General features: G+C 41.8%; 1 protein-coding gene across 3 annotated transcripts in view; it reads right to left on the bottom strand.

Annotated features, from left to right (window-relative positions):
* Nucleotides 1-3,451: 3,451 nt before the first annotated feature.
* Nucleotides 3,452-13,597, bottom strand: part of VPS35L (VPS35 endosomal protein sorting factor like) — a 177,054-nt gene continuing 166,908 nt past the window's right edge. Inside the window, exons 29-31 of one of the 3 annotated variants that reach the window (XM_037163428.2) lie at nt 12,616-12,734; nt 4,408-4,554; nt 3,452-3,936 (exon numbers count right to left, since the gene is read on the bottom strand). In XM_037163428.2, coding sequence (XP_037019323.2) covers nt 3,838-3,936; nt 4,408-4,554; nt 12,616-12,734 — 365 coding nt within the window. In that variant the 3' untranslated portion in view covers nt 3,452-3,837. The remainder of the gene's footprint in view (nt 3,937-4,407; nt 4,555-12,615; nt 12,735-13,597) is intronic. The other 2 variants (XM_037163430.2, XM_053659497.1) reach the window with 2 other exon arrangements.

Here is a 13,597-nt window from a genome sequence, read left to right as displayed (position 1 = left end):
GAGTGGTTAGTCCAGGAACCAATAGCAAATTCCCAGGGATGTGTTTAATAGATTCTTTTCCATCATGGAGAAGGAATCCCAAGTGATTTGGTAGAGGTCCAATGCCAGGAGGCACAGACTGGTGGGGATGACCCCAGAAGTTGCCTCATCAGCTGTGCAGTGTTCCCAAGCCTGAGCACTAGAGTCAGCCTCATAGAGCTCCAGGTTACTAGGGTAGTAACCCTGTGGCTAGGGTTACTACCCTAGTGACATGTGACTGCCTTCTCTCCATTCACCTAGCATTTTGCTTCTCAAAATACATGATTGGGAAATTTCCGTGTCACTTGGCTTGAATGCCTCCTACAGATATCTTGTCTCAGGAAGGCCTAAACAACCAGGAGATACAGTCTCAGATGGCAGGAAGTCCCAATGTAGAGACTCTTCCTTTCTTCTCCATCATTAGTGGTGGCTTCATCAGGCTGGTGAAGAGATGGCTATAGCAATTCCAGGCAGCTTATCAAGATACTAAAATATTCCAGAGGAAGAAAAACCTTGTGGCTCACAGAAACTTCCAGAAGTCCCCCAAGATACACTCATGAACCAGTCCCTGACACATGGAAGATTCTCCTCAGGCCAGTAAGCAAGAAGTGAGGAACAGATGTTTGTGAGACAAATGTGGGCAGAGGTGAGGCAGGCCTACCAGGACCCTAACCACTGCCAGGCCAGGAGTCCTACTAATCTGTACTAGTAATGCCTCGAGTGGGCCAGTTCTCTCAGGATGTGAATTTGGCCTTTCATGGATTCAGCCTTGAGATAGATAATGGAAGAGGCCACACAAATGCTTAGAATGTTAGATTCTGAATTAGAGTTAGCTTTGGGGCACCTCCTTTGACAGAGGACTAAGACTTCTTGCCTTGATCAATACTACAGTGTTTCACTTCATGTAAAACAGGGGTCCCCAACCTCCAGGCCACAGACTGGTATCGGTCTGGGCCTGTTAGGAACCCGACCGCACAGTAGGAAACTCTTGAATCATCCTGAAACTATCCCTACCTCCTCATCTGTGGAAAAACTATCTTCCATGAAACTGTGTTTCCGGTGCCAAAAAGGTTGGAGACCACTGGTGTAACAGGAAACCAACTGACTGCTCTAATGGTTTTTATCTTGCAAGAGATCACACTGCTTTGGGACTGCTTCATATGGAAGGATTATGGCTAGCCATCCCTTGGGTGATTCTGAGACAGGATGATGGATTAGTCTTATCCCCATAGTGATAGCTTTCATTAGGGTGTGATGGTATAAATAGTCTAATAGGATTTGACTTTTGAATTCACTCTATCAGCAATGACTGAAGAGGAAAGTTGCTCAGTAAAGTTTATTGAATTCTGTGCCTTAAACAGGAAGTTTGGGCAGCCAAGATAGCAAAATAACACTGTGTCCTCAGATTTAACTTAACCTTGTTTGTACAGACTGCCATTGCTTACATGAGTAGGTCTGTGTCTTGCAACAGTCTGAGGTCATAGGTGGACTTCCTTTCTGACCTGGTGTTAGCTAGGTTCCTGTCCTTTGTGAATTAAACCATATTGACTTTAGCCACCCCTGTCTCTCTTGCCCAGTACACTCCTCCAACTGCAAGTTTTTGGGGGGATTTCCATGTTGTTCTTCATTTCTTGACTCTCAACCGGTCTCAATTAGAACTAGAGGGTTTTGAATTTTTGCTCAGAATTTCAGGGAGAGGGACAGGGGAGGTCTAGCCTGACCAAGGTCTTATTTTAAAGTCCTTTTATCAAACACATTGGCTGTTTTTCCCACTGACTAACCCTCCTCACAATTGCCCTTATCCAGCTGTTCCCCAAACCTCATGATTCTTAGCCACTTTATAAACTTATAACTATTCAAGATTATAGTTGGCAGAATGCCCTGCCACTCCAAAGATATGCCCATGTCCTAGTCACCAGAACCTGTGAATGTTAGGATACAAAATAAAAGGGAGTTTTAGGTAACAGAATTAAGGTTGCTAATCAGCTGACCTTAAAATGAGATTATCCTGGATTATCCAGATAAGCCCAGTCTTATCACAAAGGTCCTTTAATGTGGAAGAGGGAGACAAACTGTAGAAGACTCTACAAGCTGGTGGTGGCTTTGAAGGAGGAAAGGAACACAAGACAAGACAGGCAGCCAGGCAGCCTATAAGAACTGGAAAAGGCAGGAAATGGATTCTCCCCTGCAGCTGCCAGAAGGAACCAGCCCTGCTAATACCTTCATTTTGAAGGTAAGCCCACTGAGACCAACTGGACTTCTGGCCAGTAGAACTGTAAGGTGATAATACTGTTCTTTAAGCCACTAAGCTTGTAGTAATTTACTGATATGAAAGCAGTGAGAGAAAATGAATACAGGTCTCATGTAGAAGTTTTCCTCATTTTTACCTTAATTACTAAAATTCTTGGGTTTTTTTTAGTGTTCCATCATCTTTTGATTAGACTTCACCCCATGTAGGTTGTGGCTTTTAGGGACTGGCTAATTGAAATAGTATTGGGCTGGAGAAAACTTCACAAGAGCATGGAAAACCTAAGCCTCTGCCTGGCCAAGCTATATGATTCAGAAGCTCTTTTGGTGTATGTATACCTGATCTACTGGGGAAATCCAACTTCAGGAGAATATAAGAGTGACAAGGATTTGCTGACTCTGGCTTGGGAACTAACGCTGTTTGATGTGTTCAGCCTCACAGTAGAAGAAATTACTTTTTAAGGCACATAATTTGTGAATTTGCCAACTGTTTTATTTAAATAGTACCGTCTAGTAATAGTATTGGAAATAATTTTGTGAAATAAAGACCACTTAGCAATATTTGGTCAGTGTCACCATGCTCTCCAAATTTCTGTATGTTTTGTTCCATGAAGGGGCATTCTTCACTACCTGCTGTTCTTTAGTGGAGGTCATCTGTGTTTTCAAAAGAATTCCTTGGGGCATGAGGGGTTGTCACTATTAAATTGGACAGAAAAAAATCTACAGTACATTCTTAGTAGTAAACAGTTAAAACATCAGTTTATCTAAATTTATTTTAAAAATTATCTTAGCCACTTTTACTGAGATTAGCTGTGTGAATTGCATTTCACAAGGTAGAGAAAAATGTAATCTATGTCCAGTGACTACCTTCCAAAAGCACAATAGTTTGGGGTACTATTCATCTATAACTTGGATCCATTTTCCTGAACTAAGGGTTCTAGGCTGGGACCCCCCACCAATCAATACTAATACTTTTATTGGTTTAAAATAAAATGTCGGTGGAAATTCATCAGTGGTAAAACAAGACTCAGATTCTACCTAACTGATGGTAAAAAGTAGACAGAATCACATGCTATTTAGAATTACAGCTTCAAAGCAAGCCAGGCAAAATGTTTGGACATTCTCTTTCTCCTATATAAAGAGAATCAGAAATGATTAAATGAACAGCCATGACGATAAATATTCCTTCAAAAGGTTTATGCCATTAAAGAATATGTTCTAAGTTCAATCAAGAGCTTCTTTTTGATAGAAAAAGAAATTAACTGAGCCATCTGCCTTTTATGAATCCTCCAAGGTCTAAACTCAAATTAGAGGAAACTGGCTCTTTTCCCAATTAAAAATAAAGACACCTACCAGAAAGAAAAGTATTACCTGTATTCTGTTGCTTAGGGAACAAGATTGAATTTTAATGCACTTACAATTCCACTTTTTCACTGTCAGAATAATCTTGGTAGAGGTCAAGAAGCTTGGTAGAAGTTTAAACCAATCATGTGTAAAAATAAAATAAAAAGCAGGTATTTCTGGATTTGGTCCCACTGCCCCAGATGCAGGCCTTAGGGATGGGCCCCAGGGTCAGGTCCTCGTTTGCAAAGGAAGCCTGAGTGCCAGCTCAGTCAGATGACCCATATCTGGTTGTTTGCTTTGCTTCTTGATGTATTCCAGAGTTTTCACCTAGGAAGAAAAAGAATGAACCATCTCCTTTCTGGTTCGTAATTCTCTATCCTTACAGCCCAAGGCTACAACAAATCAACCAGTAGAAGTGACCTACTTTTTTCTTAGCAGAGAACAGGTAAAGTCTGGAGGATAAGGGAGGGAAGAAACAAGCATAATCTTTAAATAAAACATCTTAGATTACAAATTGCCCTTTTTAAATTTGGATGTGATCAAGAATGACTGATCTTTTAAAATGTGTAGTATTCAGAGGGAATAAAATTTTAATAGTGTTATATTTTGTAGAGCAAGGAAGTGACTGTAGAAATCTTGGGCCTGGTGCCTTTCAAGAAGGGAGAAATTAGGGCTGTTTAATTGCCATGCCCTAATACTATGTTAACAACAGTTGTGCTTTCTGGCCCATAGACTCGTGTAGCTCCATATAATCCCTGTGCCTCAGGGGCTTGGTGAGGGGCCCTCCAAGTGTCTCACCATGGTCCTGGTGTCTGCATAGCCATGCCTCTGTGCCAGGTGCCACAGGTTTACAGAGAGCTGGTTAAGCCTGTTATTGCGCAGGTCCCCATGGGCCAAGATGCTATTAAAGAAGGAAAGACCCAACAAGCTCTGGCGCTTCAGGGCCTAAAACAGAAAAGAGAAATTACTGTCTGGCACTGGGGCTTGAGATGGGCCCAGTCATTAAAATGCTGGCCTGAGTTTAAATGCCAACTCTGCCATGGATCATCTGGAGGGCAAACTGCTTAACTTCCCTGAGTCCTGGGTTCTGCATCTGTAGGAGAGTAATGTAATAATACCAGCCAATAGGGTAAGTAAGGATCAAATGAAATTATGCATATAAATCCCTTCAACTTTGGAAAAGAAGTAAAACCATAGGCAGATGATATGGTACTATATACAGAGAACCCTAAAGATTCTACCAAAAAACTATTAGAGCTGATATATGAAGCAGGATACAAAATTTGCATCAAAAAGAGTAAGACACCTATGAGTAAGTTTAACCATGGAGGTGAAAGACATGTACTCAGAAAACTGTAAGACATAGAAGAATGAAATTGAAGACATAAATACACTGCTCATGGATAGGAAGAATTTACATCATTAAAATGTCCATACTACTACCCAAAGCAATCTAGAGACTCAAAAGCAATCCCTATCAAAACATCAATGGCATTTTTCACAATACTAGAACAAATACCGGTAATCCTAAAATTTATATGAGACTCCAAGACACCAAACAGCCAGAGCAATCTTGAGAAAGAACAAAGTTGGAGAAATCACACAACCTGATATCAAACTACACTTCAAGGCTGTAGTAATCAAAACAGCATGGTACTGGCATAAAGACAGGCACACAGATTAATAGAACAGAATAGAGACCAAAAATAAACTCATGCCTATATGGTCAACTGATGTATGACAAAGAAGGTAAGAACATATAACGAGGTAAAGATTCTCTCTTCAATAAATAGTGTTGGGAAAACTGGACAGACACATTAAAGAAACTACTTTCTTATACCATATACAAGAATAAACTCAAAGTGGATTAAAGAAATATAAGATCTGAAACCATAAAACTCTTAAAAGAAAACATAGGGAATAAACTCTTTGATGTTGCTCTTAGTGATATTTCTTTTTATGGATATGCCTGCTTTTTAGCAAGGGAAACAAAAAAAATGGGACTACATCCATCTAAAAAGTTTTTGCAAAGCAAAGAAAACCATCAACAAAACAAAAATACAAACTACTGAATGGGAGAAGATATTCTATAATGACATATATTCAATAAGGGGTTAACACCTCAAATTTATAAACTCATACAACTTAACACCAAAACAGACATTTCTCTAGAGTAGGGGTCCCCAATCCCCAGACCACAGACCAATACTGGTCCTTCGCCTGTCAGGAACCAGGCCACAAGCCCAGCAAGCTTGCTTGAGCTCTCCCTCTTGTCCCTCCACCTCTTGTTCCATGAAACCAGTCCATGGTGCCAAAAAGGTTGGGGATCACTGCTACAAAGGACATCCAGATGGCCAACAGATACATGAAAAGCTGCTCAACATCACTAATCAGAAAAATGCAAATTACAACCACAATGAGGTGTGTCACCTCATACCTATCAACGTGACTATCATCAATAAATCAACAATCAAATGTTTGTGAGGATGTGAAGAAAAGGGGGACTGCAAATTAGTATAGCCACTATCAAAAAGAGTATGGAGTTCCCCATAAAATTAATAGAAATACTGTATGGTCCACCAATCCCTCTTCTGGGTAATAATCCAAAGAAATACACTATTTTTTAAAATTTATTTATTTTTAGAGAGAAGGGAAGGGAAGGAGAAAGAGAGGGAGAGAAACATCAATGTGAGGTTGTTTCTTGCACACTCCCTCCTGGGGTCCTGGCCCACAACCCAGCCATGTACCCTGACTGGGAATTGAGCTTATGACCTTTTGCTTCACAGGCCTGCACTCAACCCACTAAGCTACACTAGCTAGGGCAAGAAATGCAGTAATTTGAAAAAGCACATTCACCACTATGTTCATTGTAGCATTATTCACAATAGCTAAATAGGGAAGCAACTCATGTGCCCATCAATACATAAGTGGATGAGAAGTGATACATACATAAAAGGAAATAGTACTCACATAAAAAAGAATTAAATCTTACCATTTGTGGCAACACAAATGGACCTAAAGGGTATTATGCTGAGTGAAATAAGTCAGAGAAAGAAATACCTTGATTTTCTATATGTGAAATCTAAAAAAGAACAAAACAAAAACTCAGAACAAGCAGATGAGGGGGGGCTGGGTGAAAAAAGTGAAGGTTTAAGAAGTACAAATCTATAGTTAGGAAATAGTTGTAGGATGTAAAGTACAGCAAAGGGAATATAGTCAATAATGTTGTAGTAATTATGTATCGTTCAGATGGGCACTAATATCACCAGGGGAGATTACTTAATGTCTAATCTTTATGTTCTATATCTGAAACTAACATAGTATTGTACATCAACTGTAATTGAAAAATAAATAAAAATACCCTAGCTGGTGTGGCTCAGTGGATTGAGCTCTGGCCTGAGAACCAAAGGGCCACACTGGTTTGATTCTGAGTGAGGGCACATGCCTGGGTTGTGGGCCAGGTCCTCAGTTGGGGGTGCACAAGAGGTAATCACACATTGATGTTTCTCTCCCTCTCTTTCTCACTCTCCTCCCTTCTCTCTAAAAATAAATAATTTTTAAAAATCTAAAAAATATATGTAATAGTCTTTTAGTGGAGAAAACAAAACAATACACAGCTTTGAACACAGTTGAGTTAAGGTGGCTGAGTGCCCATGAAGAAACTCAGACCCCCCCTAAATTGAGCTTACCTTGGCAGCAGCCTGGACCAGGTGACAGTCACAAGCTCAAAGGTACCTAACTGGCACAGACCCATGAACTGACTGGCAACTACCTTCTCTGGGCTCTTTGTTTAATCAGATACTGTAGTTCTGCCCCAATTAGGAACCCAGACAGAGATCAGCATTCAGTACGTTCCAGCCCATTCTGTTCCCCTTTTAAACACACCATTGTCTACCACCTGGAGACGGTGAAGGCCCTATTTTCTGCTTGGATCTAGAGGACTAAACTAAAAAATCCTATTTCAAAGCCAATGAAAGAATCACCCCAAGAGAGGCCCTTCATATACATTGCATTGAAATATGAGAGATTTTTTAAAAGTCAAAGGAAAACAACCTCTTAACTATTTCTCTATTTCATACCTTCTCAACAAGCATTTTACCCTAGAGAGCCCAATTCACATATGTGTTAAAAGCACAGCCCATTAAAACTGAAATCATCAGAGACGGGTCTGAGGCATAAGGCATGCCAACCAATATGCAAAGATCCAGAACTACAATCATTATCATGGAACCAATTCAGGACCCCAAGCGGCCTCCTCTCTCCACTTAGGTTTCACATAGAAAAGAGCTGCTTTCACTCTTTTCATGTTTTTCATTCTAAGGATCTGGCATGGTTCACATATTCACCATACCTAAGCAAACAGCTTTATAAAGCTTGTGACTAAAGAGGACTGGTTTCTTCATGTGGACATAGAGGATAATTTTGAAAGCAGGGCTGTGACCCACGCTAAGAGATGAGACACATGGAATCAGCATCAACACTAGAGTTTTCCAATAGCAGGCAGCTTTGCTCCACACCAAGTGGAGAGACATCTGACCAGCTCTTCTAGGGCATCAGACTCTAGAGTAGGGGTGTCAAACTCATTTTCACCAGGGGTGACATCAGCCTCATGATTGCCTTTAAAGGGCTGAAATAATTTTAGGACTGTATAAATGTAACTACTCCTTAATGTTAAAGAGTTGAAATTACATTCAGCCCTTTGAAGGCAATGGTGAAGCTGATGTGACCTCCATTGAAAATGTATTTGACACCCCTGCTCTAGAATATTCCACCTCTGAAGCTCTTGACATGTGGTGTCACCTATGAATTTCACATACTGCTCAGTGAAGGATGACTTGTTCCACTCAGCTTAGTTCACTCATATTTTTCTACTAAATGTACATATACAAACAGACATTTTCAGTGAACATCCTTGGCAAGTTCAAATGGTCTACAAAAACATACCAGATTTGCTCTTCTGTTAAAATGTTGTTTTACCAGCCAACATGGAGGCGTAGGTGGAAACACTGTGTCTCCTTGCACAACCAAAATTAAGGACAACAAAGATTTAGAAACAAAAACACAACCAGAACATATAGAAAACTAAACTGTACAGAACTCTGACAACCATTCAATCAGACTGGTAAGAGGGGCAGGGTCAGCAGCCAGTGGACAGAGGTTGCAGCAGAAAAAGGTGACAAACAGACCTGGGAGTGCAGGCAGCCTGGGGCTGACCTTGGTCACACATTTGCATGCAGATTAACTAGGCAAAAATGGGCAGCAAGACAGACTGCGCAACCCAGGACCCCAGCAACAGGAAATAAAGCCTCAAAACACCAGTTGAAAAGGTGCCGGGAGAGACTCCCACCCTCACAGGAGAGTTCGTTGGCAAGACCCACAAGGTCCTAGAATGTACACAAGCGCACCCACCGAGGAACCAGCACCAGAAGGGCCCAATTTGCTTGTGGGAAGCAGCAGAGGGGACAAAAATCTGAGAAAGAACATGGAACAAGCGCCATTTCCCCTCTCTGACCCCGCCCCCAAATACAACCCCACCCCGCCACAACTCAGTGACTGGGTTGCCCCGCCCTGGTGAACACCTAAGGCTGTACCACTCATATGTAAAAGGTGTGACCTGACCACAAAATTATGGCTCAAATCAAAGAACAAATCAAAGCCCCAGAGCCAATACTTTTAAGCCACCAACAGATAGCCAACCTATCAGATGCACAGTTCAAACCACTAGTGCTAAGGATGCTCACAGAAATGGTTGATTTTAGTGGCAAATTAGATGAAAAAATGAAGACTACACTAAGTGAAATGAAGGAAAATGCAGAGGGAATGAATAGCAATGGAAAGAAAACTGGGACTCAAATCAAGGGAGCAGACCAGAAGGAAGAAAGAAACAACCAAACAGAAAAGAATGAAGAAACAAGAATTCAAACAAATGAGGAGAGGCTTAGGAACCTCCAGGACATCTTTAAACATTCCAACATCCAAATTACAGGGGTACCAGAAGGGGAAGAGGAACAGCTACAAGTGGAAAACTTATTTGAACAAATAATAAAGGAGAACTTCCCCAACCTGGCAAAGGAAATAGACTTCCAGGAAGTCCAGGAAGCTCAGAGAGTCCAAAAGAAGTTGGATCCAAGGAGGAACACACCAAGGCACATCATCATTACATTACCCAAGATTAAAATGAAGGAGAGAATCCTAGAAGCAGCAAGAGATAAGGGGACAGTACCTAAAAAGGAGTTCTCATCAGACTGCCAGCTGATTTCTCAAAAGAGACCTTACAGGCGAGAAGGGGCTGAAAAGAAGTATTCCAAGTCATGAAAGGCAAGGACCTACATCCGAGATTGCTCTACCCAGCAAAGCTTTCATTTAGAATGGAAGGGCAGATAAAGCACTTCTCAGAAAAGGTCAAGTTAAAGAAGTTCATCATCACCAAGCCCTTATTATATGAAATGTTAAAGGGACTTATCTAAGAAAAAGAAGATAAAAATATGAACAGTGAAAGGACAGCAAACTCACAGTTATTAACAACCACACCTAAAACAAAAGCCAACTAAGCATACAGCTACACCAGGAGCTCAGCCACAGAAATGGAGATCACATGGAGGGTTAGCAACAGGGGAGTGGGAGGAGAAGGGGAGACAAGGTACAGAGAATAAATAGCATAGACAGTGGGGAGAAAATAAGGGGAGAGCAAGAGTAGTGTGGGAAATGTAGAAGCTAAAGAACTTATGACACATGGACGTTAACTAAGGTAGGGGATGTGGGTGGGAAGGGATGTGCAGGGCGGAGGGGAATGAAGAAGGAGAATGGGACAACTGTAATGGCATAATCAATAAAATATATTTTAAAACATTTTGTTTTAGAGTCTTTACCACCATCAATGCCTCCTCCCCCAAGAGAAAGAAACCAATGTTAAATAAAAATAGTTCCAAATTATGAGGTTCTAAGCTTTATCTTATGAGCATGAGGGCCCTAGGCTATGGTTATTTATGCCATCACTGCAACCTTTGATTAGATCCAGCCTGTTGCATGAGTGAAAAGTGTGCTTTCAAACCATGTGGCAAAACGTGAGTGCCAAACACAGGGTCCTGCTCTTTCTACAAGGCACCTTGCTAGATAGAAGCTGGAGCCAGAGCCAATTTTTTTTTAATCAGGAATGACACTAAGAATTTTCTCTGATGGGGGTGGGGCAAAGGGAATCTAATTGGTGTAACAAGGGCAGGCTGAGGCGAAAGACACTCCATTTCTTGTATATGTAGAAAGGGCTCTCCTGAAAACAACCTATGGAAAAGAAAAGCTGGGTCTTTAACCTCCAGGGTAAAGCTCACACATGTTCTTTCAGTTGGGAGAGGGGATGCCTCTTCTAATACTCAGGTTTAATAATCCACTTCCTGAAGAATATTGGGCTTCTAATGTTGCCACTACTACTGACAGCCAAGTGCATTCCATGCATTAAGTGTCCCAGAGTCAGTGGGACACACCCACAAACTTTTCATTTCTAGAGAGAGGACTGTGTGACACTGAGGCCCCTGGAAGCAGTGGTTCTGTGGTTTTCTTCTGCCCTTTGAACTGCTAACCCAAAGGCTGGCTCTTTGGTAGTGCCCCTGACCTTGGCACAGGCCACCAGGGAATGGAGTTCAGAAAAAAAAAATCCCACTCTCCAACACTTGCTTGAATACTGCTGGGGAAATGGGAACCCAGGACATACTCATATATATGTATGCCTACCCGTGTACACTCACAGCTATATAAACATGATTTTTTGGTGGGTTGGGAATTGGGTTGAGGGCAATGGTGGTATTTTATACAGTCCTGAAAATGAGAAAGAATTAATATCCAGTTTGATTTTATTTTGTCTTCAAAGCGTTTGATGGGGTAGGAAGTGTGGGAGAAAAACCCGGGAGTGAGAGAGACTCCAGAAAGGAGATGGAAAAGGATGGAGGGCTCAGCGAGGAAGGGGGGGCTAGAAGGCCACTGGAAGGCAAACAGTCTGAAATCCATCTTGGGTTTGGAAAAGGGAACTTAGGGGAAGGTCAGTTAGAAAAAAAAGGGCCTGCCAGGAAGAGATCAGGGATGGGCCAATGGGCCATCAGGTTTTCTCAGAGCTTCAAGCAGATAGCTCAGAGCCATGAAGAACAACACCAGAATGAAAAGCACCAGCAGATCCACAGGAAGGATGTAGAGAAAAGTCAGGCACTAGCTTTGACAACTAAGGCACTACAACTTCCCCCACCTTGACTACACTACAGGAGTCAGCCTTAACACAGTGTCTGAACAAACAACATGCATCTCTGCCAACCTGAGACAGGGCCTCTGGGATCCATGTGTCACCTACATGTTTGCACTGAAGCTGCAAAAAATGGAAGCCATGGTTGATATAACTAGGGAAGAAAACTGGGACAATCATGTATTTTAACGATGAGGATATGTTCTGAGAAACATATCATTAGACAATTTTGTTGGCGAACATCAGAGTGCACTCACACACATCTGGATGTCACAACCTGCTACACACCTATATGGTACAGCCTAGTTGTCATGGGTTTGACTGTATACAATATGTATTGTACTGAATACTGCAAGCAATGACAACAAAATGATAACTATAATCTAAACATATCTGAACTAGAGTAGTTACCCTAGAAATATGGTATATAGTACTTTTATATGACTATCAGCATAGTAGTTTTTGTTTACACCAGCATCACCACAAACACAGGAGTAATACATTGTGCTATTTTTGATGGCTATGATGTCACTGGGAAATAGGAATATTTCAATTCCTTTTTAATCTTAGGGGACAAGGACATAGCAGATGGCCAGGGGAACTTGGCAGGCAGGCAAAAAGCAGGAGTAAAGGCTCCACAGCCCTCTGGCCACAGTTTGCACGTAAACGCATTATTCACGTGAAAGTTTTCTTTCCAGAATGAACAGACATCCACCCACCCTGGACACACATGCATTCAAAGTGAGTGAGCAGCAGGACGGGGGATGACAGAGGGCACCTACCTCATCCTTGGCCAAGGTCCTCAGATGCTCCAGGATCTGTGCCATCGCTGTCTCACACAGCTTGTTGTTTTCAGCCAAAAATTTGGAATCTCCCCCGTACAGGCTGTCATTGGAGTCAACTAATGGAATAAACCAGAGCTGAGACACATTACTAAGTCCATCCTGGCCAGGGAGAGGCAGTCTTGTGACTTACAGTGTCAGAAGATGTCAGGAAATAATGGCAGGAAAAGTGGAAATGGCCAAATTTCTCACCGCTTGAGGCCTTCTGAATCACAAAGAAAATACCTGGACTTCTGGATAGATGGAGCCAGAGATCAGGGTGTGGAAGGGGTCATCAAGAATCATGCTGAGTATCAGAGTAGTGGCCAATATTGAGTGCTTCCCATATCCCAGACATTAGGCTAAATGCTTTCAACATGTTACTGCAAGTTCTCATAAACAGCATGGGAAAGAGATGACATTAACATCTCCCTTTGAAATGAGAAAATAGGCTCAGAGGCACTCCCAGCTAGTATCCAAAACCAATATGTCCCATTCTGAAGCTTACACTGTTAGGTACTACACCCAGATACCTGCCTTGTCATCCCTCAAATACTCTCAGATTGACCCTGAAGTTCTGGATGCCTACTGGCGAACTCTAATGTCTTTGAAAATGTCTCTGCTTGGACACCTCATGTGACAGCTGCTACCTGGGGCACAACAACCTGGCAAGGATGGAATGAGTTGGCCCTCCCTCGTTAATGCATACACAGCCTGACCTCTGGGTAAGAAAGGAGAGAACACACAGCATGCTGTTTTTCACTTTGTTTTTTTGACTGACATACTTGGTGCTATTTCCATATCAGCACGTACAGGTCAGATGTTTGCTTTGTAATAGCTGGGAAGTATTCCATTGTATACATTTAATTGGTCCCTTCTGTGACACTTCAGTTATTTTATTTCTTTTCTTTCTCTGGGGGTGAGGACTGGGCAAGGCTGCTGT

This window comes from Artibeus jamaicensis, unplaced genomic scaffold (assembly GCF_021234435.1).
Source record: "Artibeus jamaicensis isolate MK-2021 breed Jamaican fruit bat unplaced genomic scaffold, CSHL_Jam_final scaffold_666, whole genome shotgun sequence".
Classification (NCBI taxonomy): Eukaryota; Metazoa; Chordata; class Mammalia; order Chiroptera; family Phyllostomidae; genus Artibeus; species Artibeus jamaicensis.
This window is presented reverse-complemented; position numbering and strand designations above follow the sequence as displayed.